Here is a 22,469-nt window from a genome sequence, read left to right as displayed (position 1 = left end):
TATTCTCTTTATTGGGTATTTGCTTTACTGTGGTGGTTTGCCATGAACCCACAAGATCTCCAAGGCATGCCTGTAGTCAAGGAAAGAAAGCTAATGGACGGAGTGAAGGCGAGAAACTTGGAAGATTTAGAAAGACTTGAAGGGTCCTCTGAGGAATTCAGAGGGCAAGCAGGAAAGGAAGGGTGTCTAGCTCATCTTATTTGAGGCATAGGCTTATTTTAAGGATTTTCCCCATTCACTTCCTCTTTGATACTCTGTCCCACAAACAACACAATTTACATGTTTAAATATGTTTAAACAACATGAAGAGACTTCAGTGACTTCAGTTAAAAAAGCTGCTGGTTTAAACCAGCACGGTTAGAAGTTGCCAAGCCAAAGGCAGAGCAGCTCTGTGCTGTGGTTCACAAGTTCAAGAAGAGGTGCTGGCAGACCACAGCCCAGGCCAGTCTTTCAGAGTCTGCACAATCCCAGACAACTGATCTCTGTGATCAGGCCTAATCTGTAGAGAAAGGCATAAGTTAATTCTAGGGTTCATTACACTGTTCATCTTCTAGGAAAGCCAGTTTCCTATTTTCAGGTTTCAACTGTTAGAGAGAGACGAAGCCCACATACAAGCCCACAATAAACAGAAGCAATAGCAGCTATTGCTGAGATCACATATAAGAGCTTCAGACTCTTTCAAGGACGCTACCTCAGACTTGATGTTGACGAGGGAGCGGAAAGCACAGGCTCACAGGTCCGTGGAGCAGGAACTCCACCAATTCTATGTCCAGAGCTCATCTCATCAGCTCCATAAGCACAGCCTGGCCTCTCAAACCTGGCTCTCACTGTGAGCTGATGTGCACAAGCTGCCTAACCCCAAGCCCCCAGTCAGACTGGGTCCTGGCCAGGGTGTATACTCTCAGAAAGGTCCGGCTGCCTAATGACGCAGGGGCCCCAAGCAATAACCCCTGGCACCATTTCCCACTGATTCATATCACTCAGGAGGTAAAAGTGAACAGAGCTGTGAGCAAGTGTCCTGGGAGCCTGGTGAAATCCCAGCTAAGGAGTCTGCCTCCCACACTCATTTCCACTTTCACTTCTGTCAATTTGTCCAACAGCTTGACAATCATACGATCTTTATTATGTATGTTTATAAGGGGGTGGATATAGTCCTTCAGGATGACTGACAAACACGTGGAAACTCCTGGACTAACTGTCCTATTTGTGTCAAGTGTAGAGACACCCACTCTAGTGAGAGCCATGTACCAGCCAAGGAACAGCAGATTCCTGCCTGCACCAAAGGGTGGCTCGGCCCGTCGAATCCACCAGCACTGTACCTGCATAGTGGCACCCAGCAACCATGGGGTGCTGAGGGAAGCAGGTGAACTTTGCTAGGGTGTGCAGCACAGGGAAGCCCACCGAATTTATCAGATCCATCTCAGATATCCTAGTCAATGCTTCCTGGAATTTTCCACCCTGACTTACAGTTGTTCTATGTCCAACCTCGAGGAAACCATCATAACCTACTTCCCAACCTCTGTATAAAACCAAATTCACACAGAGGGTCCCAAATAAGAGGAACCCAAAGAGGCCCACAGCAAGATACATCATAATTAAAATGCCAAAGGTTAAAGACCAAGAGAAAATCTTAAGCAGCAAGAGAAAAGCTGTTAGTTACCTACAAGGAAGCACCCATACGACTGTCAGCTGATTTCTCAACAGAAACTATGCAGGCCAGAAGGGAGTGGCAAGAAATATTCAGAGTGATGAAAAGCAAGAACCTACAACCAATATTGCTCTACCCAGCAAAGCTATCATTTAGAATTGAAGGTCAGATAAAGAGCTTCACAGATAAGAAAAAGCTAAAGGAGTTCATCACCACCAGACCAGCACTACAGGAAATGTTGAAGGGTCTTCTTTAACAAGAAGCTAATGAACAAAAGAATCTCATGAACTAAATAGATCCAGAGACATTGATGCATGCAACAGACGATCATATTTCAGAGGACAGAGGGAAGGGGGGTGGAGGGTGGGAAGAGATTAACCAAAGAAGTTATATGCATAACCCATGGACACAGTCAATAAACAGGGTGAAGGCCTGGGGAGGGGGTGGGAGTGAGGTGGAAGGGGTCAATTGGGGGTAAAAAATGGGACACCTGCAATACTTTCAACAATAAAGATAAATTAAAAAATAAAAAAAATTAAAAATACTTCCAATTTATATTAAAAAAACAAATTCACTGTTGTAGGTAACAGCAATATGAAGAAATATCTACTTCATCATTGCTTTTCTGTATTTCCTAATTTTTCTAGATTGAACAAGGGCTATTTAATAAAGTAGACCTGAAAATAAAGATAAATTTAAAAAATAAATTAAAAATGAACTATTAACAAGTATTACTTACTGAGTACCTACTATCTACCAGCTACTTTACGTATATGATCTCTATTTGAGCCTTATAATAACTCTAACCAGGTATTATTCACAGAAAGAAATTGAGGGTCCTAGCCTAGGGAACAGGTGGAAGAGCCACCCAGCACTGAGCCTGTGACTCCACCGGTCGACATGGCGCCTGTGGAGGGATGAGGCCCCTGGACATCCTGAGACAACTCCCTAGGCCTTGGTCCAGCACCTTTCTACAACTAACAAGCCTTGACAAAATTATATTTGAGTGTTGAAAAAAATAATTATTTATGTACTGTTCTGTATCTCTTAAGATTTCCATAAAATTTCCTCTATGCTTATAAATAAAAAGTTAAATATCTAAAAGGCAATCATAAAGAGAAGAGTCCTGGGAAGATGGCCAAAGAGAGACACACCTGCCATCTCGGTCTCAAAGAATGCAATGAGCGACTGCATGAAGGACAGGACCCACCGGTCTGTGATGTTGGCACTTTCTTTAACAGTGTTCTCATTGTAGACGAATTCCATTTCTTCCTCCTAAGAATTGACAAATATTGAAATATGCTGCATTCTTAGGGGAAATTAATGTAAATAAATAAGCTGTTTAAAGCACTTAAACTGAGAGTAACAGCACACCCCCTCCCCAATCCAGGCCCATTGGAAATCTAAATTTCTAATTTTCAGGATTATTTTCAAGATAAGCTCTAAACTTGGGATATTAAGCCCTCAATTAGTGAGTACAATTTTGAGTGAAGTAAGGAGAATTTAGGAAAAAAATTATTCCTCTGCACAAAAAAATTATGAATTGAGAAATATTCCAAAATCTTCTAAGTATAGGGTTTAGTTACTTTAAGTCTGAGGAAGGAAAGACAGTAAAATTGGCAAGCATTGGATGACTGTCCGTAAACTGAAAATGAGCACTAGGAATTAATGCCTCAGTTTATATTACTCATTTCACCTAGAATGCTTTACTCAACCCCTTCTTTTTCCTTTGCAAAATCTTCCTCACTCCTGAAGGACCACCTCACCTGTCCCTATTCACACAGCATCACCACCAGTGGCAGGGCCATGCTGATCCTTGCCCAGATCCAAGTGCCTGATGGTAGAGCCAGTCTCTTGCTGCAATGCCCAGAAGAGACTCCAGACTAGCAGAGGCTGCAAAGTGGGCCTGGCTAAGAATTGTTGGCCCAAGGAAGTGGTAGGAATGAAAAGCCAGAAAAACTAGGGGCCTGGGGAAAATGATTGCCTTTCTCAAAACACAGGGAAAAATCCCTCTGGGAAGGTTCATTAGCAGACCCAGAGAAGCCAGAGGCAGAAGGAAGGAAGTGCCTGGACTGCTGGAGTGTGATGTTCAAAGCTCAGCTTTTCAACCTGTTTCTCAGGAAGGAATTATGTCCCATGTTTAGTCAACATAATTTACTAGCAATTCTACTTGTAATGTGCTGCAGGTAAAAAGATGAGTGGAGTCCTGAAAAGGCAGACAGGCACATGCACAATGGAGCCTACAGGCCCAAAACAGCCAGGGAGGGAGGGGAGATAGCTTCTCAGAGAATGCTTGTGGGCAGCAGGTAAAAGGCACTTTCACATACATCATAATCATTACTTTAAACCCTAACAACCCAGTGAGAATTTCTCTCTCAGTGTCTTAGCCTAAAGACACCCACTGAGGGCCTTCCCTGACCATCAATCTGCAGCAGTCTTTACCAGGCATTTACTCTCAGTGGCTGACTTTTCACTGGTGCCGCCATGCCCCATCCCAACTGGTTCCATGAAGGGAGGGGAACTGGCTGACTGCTTGAATGCAGATCTTCTACAGGTGAGGATCCTGTCTGCATAGGTGAGCCTGGCCAGATGGCCTACCACCAGTTCCATGTTCCTGGCCCAACAACGACCCCAGATAACTTTATCTATGGCCTCCGAAGTGTCTCTGAGCCTCTATCCATAGGGCCAGTGCAAACCCAGCTCAACATAGCTGGGAGGGCAGAACTCAACCCACAGCACCTCGGCCCATACCTTCTGCAGCCTTAGGACGTTCTGGATGAAGAAGCGATAGGCATTGTACCAGGGGAGTAGCACATCCTTCAGGACGTCCCGCACCCCTTCCTCCTTAAAGCGGAGGTTTTCTGCTCTCACCACAGGGGAGTTGATCAGATATAACCTGAAAGAGAAAAATCACACAGGAAAGGGACGTAGAGAGTAACCAACTCTTACGTGACACGTTGACAGGGCCACACCAAAGTCAGCATTTCTTCTACAAAAGGAGATAGTTATAAATTCTCTTCTCATGGTATTCTTAAAACTGATAAAGCTCTTACTTTTACATGTATAAGACCCAGCATATTATAACGGGAGACATAACTCTACACCCAAATGTGGCGCTGGACCAACCTACAAGTATGCCCCGTGTTGGTCTCAGCGTACGCCACTGGTGGTGGTTGCAGCAGAACCAAAAGGAAGCCACCAGGCCCTCCTCCCAGGACACATGCAGGCACCAAAGACTCACAAGGAACAACTGTGTGTGCTCTGCCAGGGCAGAGGCACTGGAAGGTTTTGAATCTGAACACTCAATGATCTCTAGATTTGGAAGTGTCACTATTAATTAAAAACAAAACAAAACAAAACACCTTGGGAGGTCTGAGTCAACAGCATGCAATGTAACTCCCCCTAGAGCAGAGATACATTTTGTGAAAAGTTAATTACAAAACAAATCTAAGGAACATGATTAACAGAATGAGAGACGCTTACATAAAAATGACAAACACAAACATGGCAAAGCACGGGTTTTTACCTAAGGGCGTCAGCACCATATTTATGGATGACTGAAAGTGGATCTGGATAATTCTTTTTTCGTTTGCTCATTTTCTGGCCATCACTTGAAAAACAAAAGGGAGATGCCAGTAAGTCAATGCCCCAGGTATTTTTATAGTTACAGATTATTTTCAATTGGAACACAAATGCAAACGGCATACAGCCAACATTAAGGTACAGCTATAAAGTTGTCTGTCAGTATCGGTAAGCTTCTTTTTTAAATACTGTGTTGAGTCAATGGAAAAGCTTCAGGAGATGAAGGCAGGAAGACATTATAGTGTAATAGTTAAAAATTCAGGCTAGGCATTTACCTCAGAGAAACAGTGACAAAACCTGTAACAAAGTTCACAAGTTGTTTTTTTTTAATATATCTTTATTGATTTCAGAGAGAGGAAAGGAGAGAGGGAGACAGAGAGAGAGATAGAGAGACACAGAAACATCAATGATGAGAGTTTTTGATCGGCTGCCTCCTGCATGCCCCCGACTGGGGATCGAGCCCACAACCCTGGAATGTTCCCTGACCGGGAATCGAACGCCCGATCGCCTGGATTCTAGGTTGATGCTCAAGCACTGAGCTACGCCCGGCCAGGCAAATTTCACAGTTTTATTCATTGTCAGCAAACACTGGAAACAACCCAATGTCCTTGAGCAGGTGAAGAGTCAAACTCTGGGTCTCCCACAGCGCAGGCCATAGCTTGGCAAAGAGAAGGAAGGAACCACAGGAGCACAGGCACCAAGGAACCTCCAGGGAGTGACACCAAGCAAGAAAAGCCAATCTCAGAAAGTTACATTTGATTTGATTCTATTTACATAACATACTTGAAATGGCATGATTTCAGAGATGGACAGATTAGGGGGGAACTGCTGGAGGGTGAGGGCGTGGCCATACAAGGGCAGCAGAGGGACCTTGTGTGGTTCAGAGGGCCCAGGTTCTTGACTGTGCTGCTGGATACAGGAATCTACCTGTGATCAAGCTGTATGCAACTAAATACACACAGCAAATCAGTGCACATAAAACCGGGGATGTCTGAGTAAGACTGGTGGATTGTATCAACGTCCTGGTTGTGATCACATATTATAGTTGGGGGAAGGAAACTTGACAAAGTCAAAAGGGGTCTCCGTTATTTTTCACAGCTGCATGCAAATCTACAATTCAATAAAAATTTCAATTTAAAAAAGCATAGCCCCCGGCAGGGCATGGCTCAGCGGTTGAGCATCAACCTAGGATCCAGGCGATTGGGGTTCGATTCCCGGTCAGGGCACATGCCCGGGTTGCAGGCTCGATCCCCAGTCGGGGGTGTGCAGGAGGCAGCCGATCAATGACTCTCATCATTGATGTTTCTCTCTCTCTCTCTCCCTCTCCTTTCCTCTCTCTGAAATCAATAAAGATATATTAAAAAATAAAATAAAATAAAAAAGCATAGCCTACACAGCCAGACTGCCCGGGTACTTGAGTTTACCACTTATTTACTGTGTGACTTTGGGAAAGTTACTTACTTTTTCTATACCTCAATTCCTCAAATGTCAAAACAGGGTAATTAAAGAATCCATCTCACATAGTTCTGGGGATTAAGTATGTGAGGATGTGTAAATGCTCACAACTGGGCCTACTGCCATCCTCCCTCATGGCACATAATCTATGTAAACATTTTTAGTTTCTTATTTTTATGTTTTACTTTTAAAAACTTGAGGAAGTAGAAGGAAAGGAAGACTAGGAATCCCATACAATACTAAAAACCTCTATAACCCATAATTTCCTCTAGTTAAAAAGACAATAAAAATCTATTTTAATGGACCAGTGATTAAATAAGAGCTATAAGCAAAATAACTTTATAAAATTCTAAACCAACAAATGATATTTTATCACACAAAGTATCCCAGCAAAGACCCCCTTCCACCTGCTCCATGAGGCTTATCTCTAAACCCAGCCCTTCTTCCTAGGACAGAGAGGAACGGGAGACCCGCTCAAAGGATGGAAACATGCGCAGGACAGGTACTGGATGAAAGGAAGAGCAGCAAGAAGTACAAAACGCAGAGAAGAAAAAAATAGTAGGAACAGAGCTGGGGTGTTCCTAAATTCCTCTATTCACAAAGAATGGTTAGGGGAACAAAAACTTGTTATTACACAAAGGAGTGCACCTGCCTTGCAAGGACGAGCCCATTCACAATCACATTCCTGAAAGGTGGTTGTCCAAAGAGAGCTGTGGCCAGCACCAGCAGAGTGTAAAACCTGAAAACAAAAAACAAAGAAATAGTAAAAAAACAAAACAAGAACTGGAAAAGAACTCCAGCACAGAAAAAAACTATATTTACTTGTTGAACTGAATTTCTTTTGGATCTGTTACACTTCTTGGTAATTACTTTAAGCAAAGGTTCTTAATTCTTGGGGACATATTAAATCGTGTGAGGATCACTGAAAAATTACACACAGGACCCCTGCAGACTGATCATACTACAGCTTCTGATTAGAAAACAAACTGCTTTATTTAAAGCAAATAAAGGCCTAGAACCAGGTGCTGACTCCAGTTGAGGACAGTACCATCGCCCTCCCAGGAAAGCCAGTTGGACAGCTGCAAGGTAGAGCAGGTCAGAGATAGGTGGTCTTTCAGGACCTCACAAAAACACAAAACTGAATATCAAGAGATGTATGTTACCTTTAGTACAGGGTCATATGGAACAGTCTTATGATCAAAAAAAAAAAAAAAAAAAAGCAAAAACCATTCTCATCCAAAAGTCTAAAGAAAGACTACAGAAGCAGAAAAAGGTTTTATTCTGTCAGATCTCACAGGCATCTTCTATTTGCTTTATAGCTTACTCCCTGAAGAACTGCACCACATCCCTGTAAGCTGTGCCAACAAGTGAGGCTCTTATTGTCACCTCCAACCTGATTCTGCACTCCAAGACCATCACAGGACATGAACTGATGAGGTTGGGGACCAGATCCCGTGACTAACATGAACACCTGACCAGACATCCCTTCCCTAAGGTATGCCAGAAGGACCCTGGGACGGAGAAGAGGCAGCCCACACTTGAGGAAAAGGGAGGGAGGCAGTGTGCCACACGGGAACCCATGAAAAGACTGTTAACAGTTGCCAGATGCTATCATTCCTCAGAAAAACTCCCTAGGAATAGCAGTTTTTGCCTGGTAGCTGTTTCTATAGGTAAATGGACTGGAAACTAAAAACAGCACTTTCTGAAACATTAGGCTGGAATTTAATCTGATTGTGATGACTACTGCAATTTGTAAAAGCTAAGGACATCAACATTCCTTAAACACTTCTGTAAAAATACTAATGAAAGTATAATTAGAGCCCAGCCAGGTGTGGCTCAGTGGTTGATCGTCGACCTAGGATCCGGGAGATCGAGGTTCGGTTCCTGGTCAGGGCACATGCCCGGGGTTGAGGGCTCGATCTCCAATGACTCTCTCATCATTGGTGTTTCTAGCTCTCTCTCCCTCTCCTTTCCTCTCTCTAAAATCAATAAAGATATATATATGTATGTATATGTACATATATATATATATAAAAAAGTATAATTAGAACCTGGGCCAACCAATCTCATCCACAAAAAGAAAGCAACTAACCTTCTTGTAATTAAGAGGAGAAGGGTACTACTTTAAATAAAGTACCACATAAAATCAATGCCAAAACCCTCTCCCCATTTTGTAAAAATCTAGATTTTTTAGAATGTTAATTTTGTAAGGCTAGCCTAACATCTAAGCACATTTCTAAGCATCCCTCTTTGCATTTGTAGTGCCCCACCCATTATCGTATACGTAAATACTGATTACACACTGCAACAAATGATTTGAAGTAAAGAAGCTATGACCACATATCAAATTATCACTTAAATTCCCAGTGAAACAAATCTGTCCACTCCAAGATGTCAGTGCAATCACTGAAACTAAAACTACAGCCCTCCTGTATGAGAGGTGCCTCCTCCAAAGACACTAAGGCTTGCTTGGTGGTGGGCAGGAGCCTCTCTCACTTGACACATCTTTCCAGCACAGAGCTGATCAAAACCAAGTGTTCTGTAAAACAGCTAAATCAAATCAAATCAATATAACACTTGAAAGAACAAGGAACATACCATCCTCTGGTTTGGTCAATGCCTTCGGCAATGAAGTCTGCGGGAAATGCATCTTCAAACCCCTTCTTATTTTCAAACGGGTAATGAACCTGGGCGTAGGGCATGCTACCACTCTCAAACCAGCAGTCAAACACTTCAGGGATGCGGCGCAGCAGCCCCTTCCCACAGCGCGAAGGAATGGTAAGACTGTCAATGCTAATAAACAAAAAATTAGCCGTTTCCATAAATTTCAAAGCACAAAAGAACTTGCAGTTTAATTGCCAGTAGGAAACACAATCTCCTGACAAGCTCTTCATAGGCATCTATGAAGAGAAACATCGGCAATTATCACAGGATTTCAGAGAGCACCAGGAGCGCTCAACCTAGGTTATACACCAGAGTCTCCTAACATCTAACTCAAGGACAGAAGCCACCCTTCCACATTATGAAACGTGTCATCAAGAACAACGCAAACAGTGTTTGATTTCTATATGCAGCTCTGTGATCTGCTACAGAGACCGTGTCTTAACAGGCTAAGACCTAGCTCAATGCTCTGAATGATAGAACTGACACGAATCAATCATTTAGATACTGACCTCTCTCTGTGGAGATCTGAGATCTTTGCTCCTGACAGTTCTTCAAGTTCTGCCATTGACCCAATGCATACTATCTGTCAAAACAAAGTTAAAAAGCAGGAGTGCCTCAGAGGCAAAGATCACAGAGTTTATTTCTGTAACATTGGTATTCAATTTTAGAAACCTTTGATCTTCAGGACAGTCATCAACGTGGCTTACCCTCACAAGAGACTGTACAGGTCACTGTCTGAAGAGGTGAGCAGACTTCACTTTCTTGCTACCTACCCCAATATCAGAGGGAGGCCCTACATAGAGATTTTAAACATTCATAGTCATCATCTCAACAAGTATTTCTAGAGGGTTTACTATGTCAAAATCTCTTCCAAAAGTAACCAGCAGAAATGAAATGCCTAGACTATTAGTCTAAAGCATCTTAGTTGCTTCCTGGCACTTGAATTTGGTTAAGTTGGAATCTTATGAAGTAAAATCTGGAACTAAATTATTGTGCTGAATCAAAATAGTCCTATTGCAAGATGTTAGAATTATGTCCAGGTACAGGGGGTGAGAGATGGGCCTAGCTGAGGTACTCACAACAGGAGCTGCTGTGGTTTCTCACCCAGAGGTTATCTGCTACCTACTAAGCACCCACGGTCTCCTTCCCTGTCCTCACTGGTCAGTCCTGAAAAGCCTCTGATTCAGCTGCGCTGGAAATTTGCTGAGGTCCCTGGGCTGCTGTGGCTCACGACTGCTCTAATACTCTCAGCTTTCAGTGATGGACAGAAAGTAGCACCAGGGAATACATCTAAAGTCCTACTATGTATTTACACAGACATACCCTCACACACACCATCACTGGTTTTGTAGGTTAAAGGTGGTCTGCAATGCTTCGGTAACTTTTTTCAGTCTTCTTTTTTTATTGCTGTAAATTGGCTTTAACATGCTATGACTTAGTGCAGGATATGGAGTCTGTTCTGTCTATCAGTAACTCACAAGAAGAAACCGAGATATGAGCTACACAAATAATTTAATGTGTGGGCTCCCTGAGAAAAATACAAATTGCATTCTCCACTTTTACACAGAGCAAAATGGTTAAAAACTGCAGTAAAGTACAAATAAATTTAAAACCCTAAAAACATTCTCATTTATGTCATGATTATAGGAATGAGGGAAAAAATGATGAAATAAGGGGAAAGGACAAAAGAAAGAAACCATATTCTTTTATCCCAAATTCAGATGGAACAAACAAAGGGCCTCAACTAAAATCAACACACAAAAACACCGCCAGTCTTACCTCCTCAAAGTCCTCGCTGACCCACAGTGGAATGGGGGTGCCCCAGTATCTGTTTCTGGAAACTGCCCAGTCACGTGCATCTTTCAGCCAATTTCCAAACCGCTTTTCTCGTACAAACTCTGGGACCCTGGATAAACAGGTCAGACATCCAATCACCTCAGAACATTACTGAGTAAATTTGTGAATGACATCTGCATAGGCCTTTGCATAAGGCTTTGTAGACCACACACTCTGGAAATGCGGAGCTTTCTCCCGGAAGGTGGTTTTCTGCATGGGCAGCAAGATGGTTCCCAGTGGCTACATCTGCTGTGAATTTGCCCCAGTGAAGACGGTCTTTAATTCAGGAAACCTCACAGCACCCATGCTTCCCTATCTTGGAGGATATGCTCCCCAACTAGAGGACTGCTATAGTCCTCTAAACAGTCACTATGATACTAGCTAGCCTGGTCCCACTGTTTAGTTTCTGGTTCATCCATACAATAGCACTTTAACTGTCACTCACTAGGTGCAGGCTCCCAATCACCTAGAAAATAAGGGTCCGAACAGGTAGGTTATTGGTAGCTGTCTTTCCAGGCTCATGTGCACATGGTATGAGAGGATCCAGCAATGAGGCAAGTTCCTTAAATTCGGCCTCTCACCTCACTGCCTTTGCTATGCTAGTACCACTCCTCCTCCTCTGTGATAACCTTCACCTAGCAGAACTCGTATCAGCCACCCCTCCTCCAAGTTTCTATTGCCTCAGATTGATAAATGGATCCCTACCCTTCGAGGTTAAGCTTTGCAGGAAAACTTCCCCAGACTGAGTTAGGGTACCCTAGGCTCCCGAACATCCTGTGGTCCCGTCCTGTATCATAAATGCCAGTTAATAGGCCTGCACCTCCCACAAGACCCCTGTACTAATATTCCATACCCAGCATATCACACATTAGAACTAAAGAGCTTCCTAGGTATAAAAATGAAAAAACAAAACAAAAAAAGAGCTTTTACTTGAGTTATCAGTCACTTTGCTAGAAAAAGTAGAAAGCTATGGCCACTTCCTTTTACTGCTCTGAGGTGCTCCCCATTCTTCCAAAATCAAATGCAGTTTTTAAGTTCTTATGGGAAATAAAAACGAACAGTGATTACACTCCAAACTCTTACTGAAAAATATTCTTCTGCAATACACAGATTCAGTCTTATTTCATTTCTGTGACAGGTTAAAGTTAACACCTCTCTGCGATCAGATCCTAGCTCCAAGCTTCTGTCCGCATGCACAGTGCTTATTCACGAAGCCAGCATGAACAAGACATAATCACCATCAAGGAATCAACCAGTATCAAATGTTGCACAGCTTATCCTGAACGGCATGTGCCTCAACTGCACGAGTCCACTTATATGCAAATTTTTTCAAGTGACCTGTGCAGTTCAAACCTGGGATATTCAAGGGTCAACTCCAAAGTTGGGAATCCACAGATGTGGAGAGTCGACTATAGTAACACATGGATTTTTGACTACGCAGAGGTTGGTGCCTCTAACCCCTGTGTTGTTCAAGGGTCAACTGTCATTATAAATGGCTTTTGTAGGTATATCCAAAAATAAACCTTTACCCTGAAAATGACTATTATTTAAGGCTAACAAGCTCTGAGAGGACAGCCAGGTGTGTTTCGGACACTCCATTCTGTCAACTGAATGAACAGCAGTCTCACTTCCACTGGGCTTAAAACAGACTAATCTATATGCCTCATAGTAAAAAAATGCTACTTTGTTACATTTTATTTAAATTGTGTTGTGTTTCTAAAAAGAAATAAAAAGAGGTATTACAATATATAATAAAAAGGGGCTATTAAAATTATTTTAACTTGGGGAAGTGTAAACCAATACTTATTAACTATATGACAAAGGATATAATGAAGACACACATCTTACTGCTCACCAGTAACACAGGTCATTGTTCCTCAGCAGCTGGTCTACCATGTGCTCGACCCGCACAAACCAGCTAGGCACCGCTTTGTAAATGAGGGGTGTGTCCGACCTAGGGAAGCAGAATGGAGGTGACTGGTGAGACGGAGGTGTGCAGGCACCCAGGGTAACAGCCTTCAATGTCTTACTGATGATATACATGTGTGTATGTGTGTATATATACATCTGTATCTATATACACCTTTGCCCCTGGTCCCCAGCACAGAGCTTCTGAAACCCGTGTAACTTGCTGGGTGACAGGGGTGTCTTCTGCTCTAACACGGTGCTCCATGGGCTCCTGGGAGGGCTGGTCCCTGGAGACCAACCCAACAGCTTGGGGTTCTCAGCCACTTCTCTCCGTCCTCCCAAGGAGGGCGATGGTCTTACACTCAGCTGATCACGGTCACGACCTTGTGTGAAGCCTAGAACCCCAAAAGTGCAGGCTGTGTGAGTTTCCAGGTTGGTGAGCACATCCATGGGAGGATGCACCCCAACTCTACGGGACAGATGCTCCTGTGTAGAGGACCCCAGACCTCTCCCTCTGTATGTAGTCATCTGGCTTTTCACCTGTATCTTTTGACAAATGTGTTTCCTGGAGTTCTGTGAGCCCAGCTAGCAAATTAATTGAACCCACCCATGGAGGGGACAGTTGGAACCTCTGATCTAAAGCCAGTCTATCAGGGGCCAACCTGGGTTTGTGACTGGTATCTAAAGTGTGTGTGCGCGTGTGGCAGCCTTCTGGGGTTAATCTGTGGGACCTGATGCTACCTCCAGGTAGACAGTGTCAGAACTGAATTAAATTGTAGGACACCCAGCTGGCGTCACAGAGAATTGCTTGGTGCGGGGGAAAAAAACCCTCCACACTATTGGTGACTGAAGTGTTTTATGTAAGATGTAAAGAAGACCACAGGATAAAGAAACACACTAGGGAAGAACTGGGTTTTCTTTATAGCTGATGTCTATATTTCTCACACAACTCCTGAGAAAAGAAATAACTGTATGCATTCATAAAATTCTCCTTTAAACAAGAAGGCAGTTTCCAAACCCAGACTCTAAGAAATACAAATGAGATGGAAACCACAAATTGATGGAATGGGCACAAACATTAAGTGTACACACAAATCTAAAGCTCTAGCTAAAACAGTATTTTCTCCTCACCTCCAGCAGAAAGGATAGCTATGAGTGAAGGTGCTGGCAACAAGAAGTCGGCCTTGTTCCTTCAGAGTCCTGATGATATTTTTGTCAGCATCCTGTTAAAAAAAATTAAATTTTAGCCACGGAAATATCCTTCAGTACTTAGTAATACAATATAACTGAGTATATTATTACTAACGCCTGGTGTTAATACTTTTACTGTGAGTAAAAGGCACAAATAACAAATGTATTATAAAAATACTTCATCCACCCGGCCAGCATGGCTCAATGGTTAAGCATCGACCTAGGATCCAGGAGATCTGAGTTTGAGTCCTAGTCAGGGCACAGGCTCGATCCCCAGTAGGGGGCATGCAGGAGGCAGCCAATCAATGACTCATCACTGATGTTTCTGTCTCCCTCTCTCCCTCTCCCTTCCTCTCTCTGAAATCAAAAAAGGCATATTAAAAAAAAAAAAAAAAAAAAAAAAGCAATGTTTAAAAAAAATAAAACTTCATCCATATTTTAGCCACCATATAACTTCATGCACTTTTTAAGTATATTCCGTATCATTAAGGTACTGTAGTTTACAATCAGCACTGATTACTCTAAGGTCACAAAGCTGCTTCATGAGTCACGTCAGAGCCCAGCTTTTCTAATTCCTATGCTTGAAACTACAGCATACTTTACCTGAAGATACTAGACTCCTGGAATGCAGCTGATAATACTCGTCTATCTTTTCTGATTTTATGCTGAAACAAAACAGAATCAACTTCCTAGAAAAAAAATCCTGGGTGTGGAAGCTATTTGGTAAAAACGAATTAATGAAAACACTATGATGAAATGATACCCTCTTATGCCCCTACAGTCACAGACCTTCACATACTGTCCCATGAAATCTGTCACTTCTGCTGTGAAACAGCCTGAAGCATCCACAGGGCACACAGGGACAGAATCTTTCTGAATGATGTTGAAGTCCATACAGACCCGATAATCATCCTGGGGGAAAGGGGAAAGGAGAAAGGGGAGAGGGAGGGAAGAATAAAACAGTTTTAACTGCGTGTGGGAGGCAAGAGAGGATTGTATGAGGAGGGAGGTTTACAGGAGAATTTTTCAGTATTCTGATATATAAACGTAATTGACTGTAATTATCCTCTTGACTGAAGTTAATTCAACAACCACACAGAGAACAGAGCCTTACAGCTGGACAGGGGATTAGATCACCTAGCCCAGTATAACCAACCATTATTTCACAGATCCGTACTTATATCAAGAGTATCTCTCCACTCAGTGAGATGACATGTGAGTGTATTAAAATCAAATTTGACTTATAACACCAACATGTACGTACATACATGTATCACCAAAGCAGGTACGTACCTGGCATGACCTATTTAGTACTGCATGCTTGACATGCATATGGATTTGCATCCTGTCAAGGGGCACATAAGAAATCACAACACTGAGCGTAGCTTACCTAGATTACCCACAGTGCTTAAGGAATACATTTGCAGTAGCATTAATTAGAGCAAACTCCTATATAATGCTAGGTGAGACAGCGCTCTGAACATTCCGCTACTTAGCTCATTTAATCTCCACCACTGTGAAGGCAGGCTGCTGGCGCACTAGGTTTTAACTATGCGCTTCTTTTGCAAAAACCAGCAACTATCCCCATTTTAACAGATGAGGAAGCTGTGGCACAAACAAATCACTCACCTGCAAAGTGGCAATGCTCATGTTCAAAACCAAACAGCCTGTCCTGTCTCTGGAGTCCAAAGTCTTTACTGCTGTGCTATGTTGCCCAAATCTAGAAGGGATTATCTTACGCTAGATAGAGAAACCACACTCTGGTTTGACTCTAAGACAAGATGGAAAGCCAGTATGTTCCCACCTGGGCCTGTGTTTAACTCTCTCTGTTCTGAGGGGCTGCCTGGTGTGATACAACATGTGGGTACCTGCCCATAAAGGAAGACCCCAAACGCACCTGCACAACAGACAGGACAAGCCCTGAAGCCCAGCAATTTGAAGTATTTAGAGGAGCAGACACAGTCCCACCCACTTCAACTGGCTAAGAGCTGCATTCCTGTACGGAGCCAGAAAGACAGGTCACCGTCATGTAGAAGTATGACTCTGCAGAGATCACACAGCCTATCAGTTGGCAACATGCCACAAGGGAGGGTTCTCAGGAAATTTCTACCAAATGGTGTTTAAAAGCTGCAGTTCAAAGATCTGATTTTCTATAACATTAACATGCCTGCCATTCAGGACAGATATATGAGGTATTTCTGTAATAAATAACAAATAATCATGTTCTGAAAGAAAAACCTAAACTACAATTCAAAATCATGAAGTTATCTTTTTATTATTTAGTATTAGTGGAGGAATCATACCAGTTAACCCTAAAACCGCCATGAATTAACTGAAATTTGACTAGTTCCTACAACTGTTAGTATTATCAAGATTGCTTCCAACCAATTTACTTTTTCCATTTTAAATAATTACAGTTGACGTACATTATTATATTCATTTCAAGTGTATACCCAGTGATTAGACATTACACAACTGATCATCCTGGTAAATCCTGCACCCACCTGACACCTTACATAGTTACTAGGATATTACTGACTACATTCCCTATGCTCTACTTTATACCCCCCGTGACTATTCAGTAGCTATCAATTTGTACTTCTTAATCCCTTCACCTTTTAAACACCTCTCTCAACCCCACTCCCATCTGGCAACTACCAAAATGTTCTATCTATGAGTCTGTTTCTGTTCATTTTTATACTTTTTTCAACTAGGTTTTCAATTTCTTGCTACCCCTCTTCTCCTTCTGCACACATCAGTACACTTGAAGTTGTTCCAGACTGTTCCTACACGGTCCTCATTTTTGGGGGGATTAATTTTTCTTTTTGCTGTTCTGGTTGGGAGTTTTTTGCTTCCTTATATCCCAAATTGCTGTTTTGATTCTTGGTTTCATCTACTCTACTGTTGATTCCATGTTAATTACTCTTTATTTCAGTTAGTGTCTCCTTCACTTCTGACTGGCCCTTTTTTATGCTGATGAGGTTCGCACTAAAGTCAGGGAGCTTCCTGATGATGTGTTTGACTCTGCATCTGGTAGTTTGCTCGCCGCTGTTCTGTTTAGTTCTTTTTCTGGAGTTTTGTTCTGTTCTTTTGTTTGGGACATGTTTGTCTCCTCAGTTTGGTTTCCTCCGTGTTTTTTCTATGTATTAGGCAGAGCTGCTATGTCTCTCAGGCTTGGCAGACTGGCCTCATGTAGTAGATGTCCTGCAGGGTTCGGTGGCGCAGCTCTTCTGATCCCCCAAGCCAGGCGCGAGGCCAAGGTGTGCTCCCAGGGTGGGCTGTGAACATTCTCCTCTTGCACTTGAGCCTTGATTGATGCTGGCACGCCAATGGGAGGGATTTACTCACAGGACAATTAACTGCAAAGACTGGCTGTAACCACTGAGCACCGACCTCCAACCACCATGAAGCATCAGCTATGCTGGGGCCCACCCCTCAGATCAGGACTTACTTCAATGTGGCTCTGCTGCCTGCTGAGTCCGCCCTTGAGTGTGTCACTTGAGGTGGTTGGGTGGTGATGCTTCCAGTGGTCTGAAGGTGTCCACTGGATGCACTGGTTCTGGGGCCTCCAAGGAGGTGCGAACCAAGGTCAGCCTCTGCCTGTGTTTTGCCCTAGGCCACCTGGCATGAGCTATAAAGCAATCTGCAGATGGCTGCTACTTGTGCTGGGCTTGGAGGTGCCCAGGCGAGGCCAACCTGCGAACCAAGGCAGACTACTGCTAGTCCCAGGCCTGGGTCCACTTGTGAGAGTTATGGGGCACCCTGAGGCCACAGACTGCTTGTTTGAGAAATTTTAGGACTATCTGAAGCATGAGCCAAGACAGGTCATTGGTATGAAAAAGCCAGTGGAAACAGTTTGGGTAGGCCCAAACACTGAGTGGGGCAGGGCCAAACAGTGACAGCCAAGTTGAGGGAGTCTCAGATATGGTGCCTACCTGCAGGATCTGTGCAGAGGAGAGCCCAGGAAAGGAACAATGGCCTCTGCCAGCTGTTCTGTCTCTGAAAAAGCTGCCCCCATAGCTCTCACCTTGATGCCGAGTGTATGTCTTTGGTGTCTTTCAAGCTTCTGGCCCAGTGTTGGAGCTCAGAGTGAGTGAGTCTGAGTAAGTCTCTGTATGGGTTCTTTAAAAGGAACATCTGGGCCTGGCCGGGCATAGCTCAGCATTTGAGCATCCACTTAGGATCCAGGTGATCAGGGTTCGATTCCCGGTCAGGGCACATGCCCGGCTTGCAGGCTCGATCAATGACTCTCTCTCTTTTTTTAAATATATCTTTATTGATTTCAGAGAGAGGAAAGGAGAGGGAGAGAAACAGGAACATCAATGATGAGAGAGTCATCATTGAGCCCGCAACACGGTCATGTGCCCTGACCGGGAATCGAACCCTGATTGCCTGGATCCTAGGTCGATGCTCAACCGCTGAGTCACGCCCGGCCAGGCGATCAATGACTCTCTCATCATTGATGTTTCCATCTCTGTCTCTCCCTCTCCCTTCCTCTCTCTGAAATCAATAAAGATATATTTTTAAATGAAATAAATAAATAAATAAATAGGAACACCTGGGACTCCAGCAGTCCTCTATCTCTCTCAGTCTTAATTCCAGCTGGTTTTTACAGCCAGAAGTTAGCACTGGGACTTTGGAGCTGGGAGTTCTGGTGTGGCGTTGGGACCTCCTTAGATAAGACATCCCTCCCAATTTTTATCTGCCACACACGGTATGTGGGACCAGCCCATCCTGCACCTCCGCCCCCCCTACCAGTCCAGATGTGGCTTCTGTTGTGGTTGTAAGACTCCCATTCAGCTAGCTTTCAGGCAGTTTTGAAGTTTAGTTGTAATTTTGATGTGGTTGTGGGAGGGAGTAGAGCTCCCACCCAATGTGAATAGTGAACAGGTACGAGGTGATATGAAAAATAATTTCACTGGGTTCAACGTCAGCATGTTGGTTATACTAAAAACAAAATTTCTTACCCTGGCCAGAGGGCTCAATTGGTTAGAATGTCATCCTGTATACCAAAAGGTTGTGGGTTCAATTCCTGGTCAGGGCATGTATGGGAGGCAACTGATCCATGTTTCTCTCTCACATTGATGTTTCTCTCCCCCTCTTCCCCTTTCTCTAAAAATCAATAAAACATGTCCTTGCGTGAAGTTTAAGAAATAAAATTTCTTATCAGAGATGTGTACGAAATATATGCAGACAAAGGTATAATATTCAGATTTTGTTCCAAAACTATCCAGTCAAAATAAAAGCATGGGGGAAGGGATTAAGAGACATAAAACAGAATTCCCAAAATGTTGATAATTAATACACCTGGATAATGTAAACATAAGGATTTACTATAATATTCTTTACTTTTCCACATCAAAGATTCCCATAATAAAAATCCCTGCAGAGGTTAAGTATGAAAACAAAATAATCAACAGAAACAGGCTAGCTTACCACCCCTATCACTAAGAAAATGATGAAGCTGAGAGGAGTCTTGGTCCCCGGGACCTAGAGTGTACACGGTTGGCAGCAGTGACTGTGCATACTCTTAGAGCATCACGAACTGTGTTAAACACTCTCTACATAATATTCCATTTAATTCTTCCAGATTTCCAGACAGGCAGGTACTAACACCCTGTTACAGAAAAGGAAAAGAAAATCCAAACAGGCCAACTAATTTACCCACACACTGGCCTGCTATTGCAGGGGTTTGACTTAACATGAGGTCTGGTTTGCTCTAAAATATGTACCCTTAACCCCTACACTCTTCTATTTTACTCATATACAAATTATGTTCAAAAGATTACATTTTCAAAAAAATTACTTTGGGAAAAATTTAAAATTAAGCACACCCTACCTACCACTTTGAGAAGAGAGGTAAGATTCTCCCTTCTGATCATACAGTATTTAGCCAAGAACACAGCAGGGGTGATGTGATGGGAACCTTGATTAACTGTGGTGACTGTGTGACTGTATGCCCTTGTCAAAACTCAGAGAACTACATACCATAAAGAGCAAAATGTAATACATATCAATTATGAATGAATTAAAACACAGCATGCCTTTTAGAAAGACCAAACATCCTTACCCCACCATTTTCAGAAAACAGCGCAGGGTGAAAAGAAATTGCAGATACAAGTTTTATAAGCCTGAAAAGTGGCTGACCTCATGGCTTAAACAAGAGTGGTGACCAACACACAAACGCACTCATGTATGCATGCACAAAGTCAAACACACACACACACACACACACACACGATGACAACAAATCAATGGCCACTGACATTTACTTCTTATAACATTTGTAAGATTTGTACTACTCACAGCACCAAAGTAAGGAGCTTGATGTACAACCCCAGTGCCTTCTTCCTCCCTCACATAGTTGTCAACAAGCACCGTAAAGGCACCATTCTCTTTATACTGGAAAAGAAATGTTAGCTGGATTAAAAGATGAAACAATACCGTATCATTATATTAATTTGATACCAATTTTTAGAGCCTGAAAAACTTAACATGCGAAATTATTTTCAGTAATAGAAATGGCAATAATTCATGTTGGAAACAAACATGCTAATTCTATATATTATGCCATGAGTAAGTCATCACTTACAAAGAAATAATTATCTGAAGACTACAGAGAAAAATTTCCAACTTACTTATTGCAAAACTGGGCCTTTTCATTATTTCTCCTGGACGGATCCCCTACCCCCAGCATGCCACTTATCATAGTCTCAGAAAATATACCCCTTAAATTATTCCCTGGTACATAGTTAACCCTTGAACAATGCAGGGGTTAGGTGCACCAATCCCCATGCAGTGGAAATCTGACTGTAACTTTTGACTCTACAGTTGGCCCTTGCCATCCTTGAATTCAACCAACCACAAACTGAAAACCCTATCTTTAACCTGCAGTTCGGAACGCGAAAAACTGTTTTCTATTCATGGTTGATTAAATAAAATCCGTGAAATAAGTGAACTGGCATCTTGTTCAAGGGTCAACTGTATTTTCAAACACTGCATACACTTTGCTTTTTTTCCTTATAGTCCCACTCGTTAGCAGTAAAAGGCAAGCCTTGAAAGAAACAGGATGAGGGTGCCAAGCGCTACAAGTTCTATTTACAGGCATTTGACCCTCAGAGGAGAAATGTTTTCAATTTGATTTCCTTTGTAACAACAATAAAGTTAGGTTAGTACATGCTCTTTGTTTTAGTCCAACTAAAACCCCTTTGCTTTCTTACTCTCTGCCTTTGCAAAAAGTACTATCAGAAATGATTTTCACAATTAAATCTATAATCTTGTGAAAAAGGTATTAGTATTTCCATGTTCTAAAAATATTCTGGTTGCATTTGCATTTCACTGGTGAACTCAGAACAAAGATGAAATGTTTTGCCTAAATCACACAACCAGCAACAATGAAGCCAGGACCTGAAACAAGGTAATCTGGTTCCAAATACAGTATCATTTTCAACTACATCACAGCTCTTTAATTATTTGGCACTTGCTTAAAAACTAAACAGGAAAAATAACTATACATTTTTAATTGCTGTAACCCAAATCACCAGGAATTGTTTTTGGTGTGGTATGACAGGTACTGAGAGGTGTCTTCAATGATTTAAAACATGGAGAGAGAATATGTGTGTCCTAAAAATTAGATGCAGGAACAGGGAACACATAGGTATCTTGTTGTTTATAACAGTATACCAAGAAACCCCACACTGCATTCCTCTCTCTCCAGGTCCAGCTCTGGACCCTATCCTGCTGAGTCTGAGACTGGTCAGCAGTCATCACAGAGCGCTATAGTGCTGCCCCACATACTCTCATAGCTCTCATTTAATATTTCAGAACACGTGTATTTTAGATATATCTCAGATGACTTTGTCCTAAGTCTAATAACTTATAGCATCTGTCTAAAATTCACAGAAGGTCCCACAAAAATTTCAGGAAGCTAACTGAATGGGTAGGTATTATTCGTTGTCTATGTACTAAGTGCATATTTCACTGACTTAATCCAAAGCTCCTATCTAGAGTGTCCATGCTCATTTTCTGAGAGGGTTCTCAATAGGGTTTGAAAATTCAGAAAGTTTAGGAGTCACTGACCTAATGGAAGAGTTTTAAGACAAACACAAATACAATATAAATCAAAAGTTAAGATACATGAGAGAAGAATGCAGTAATGACATTATTCAGAGGAGGAAACCAAAGA

The 22,469-nt window shown here is 42.5% G+C and overlaps 1 protein-coding gene across 1 annotated transcript in view; it reads right to left on the bottom strand.

The window, feature by feature from the left end:
• IARS1 (isoleucyl-tRNA synthetase 1) overlaps positions 1-22,469 on the bottom strand; it is a 93,891-nt gene that overhangs the window by 39,024 nt on the left and 32,398 nt on the right. The window contains exons 10-20 of the mRNA XM_087822504.1: positions 20,591-20,686; positions 15,074-15,196; positions 14,225-14,316; positions 13,041-13,139; positions 11,129-11,255; positions 9,859-9,932; positions 9,284-9,478; positions 7,338-7,424; positions 5,175-5,258; positions 4,400-4,544; positions 2,803-2,923 (exon numbers count right to left, since the gene is read on the bottom strand). Of these exons, the coding sequence (XP_087678630.1) occupies positions 2,803-2,923; positions 4,400-4,544; positions 5,175-5,258; positions 7,338-7,424; positions 9,284-9,478; positions 9,859-9,932; positions 11,129-11,255; positions 13,041-13,139; positions 14,225-14,316; positions 15,074-15,196; positions 20,591-20,686 (1,243 nt within the window). The remainder of the gene's footprint in view (positions 1-2,802; positions 2,924-4,399; positions 4,545-5,174; positions 5,259-7,337; positions 7,425-9,283; positions 9,479-9,858; positions 9,933-11,128; positions 11,256-13,040; positions 13,140-14,224; positions 14,317-15,073; positions 15,197-20,590; positions 20,687-22,469) is intronic.

The sequence above is a fragment of the Miniopterus natalensis genome, chromosome 12 (genome assembly GCF_054644295.1).
Source record: "Miniopterus natalensis isolate mMinNat1 chromosome 12, mMinNat1.hap1, whole genome shotgun sequence".
In the NCBI taxonomy this organism is placed as follows: Eukaryota; Metazoa; Chordata; class Mammalia; order Chiroptera; family Miniopteridae; genus Miniopterus; species Miniopterus natalensis.
This window is presented reverse-complemented; position numbering and strand designations above follow the sequence as displayed.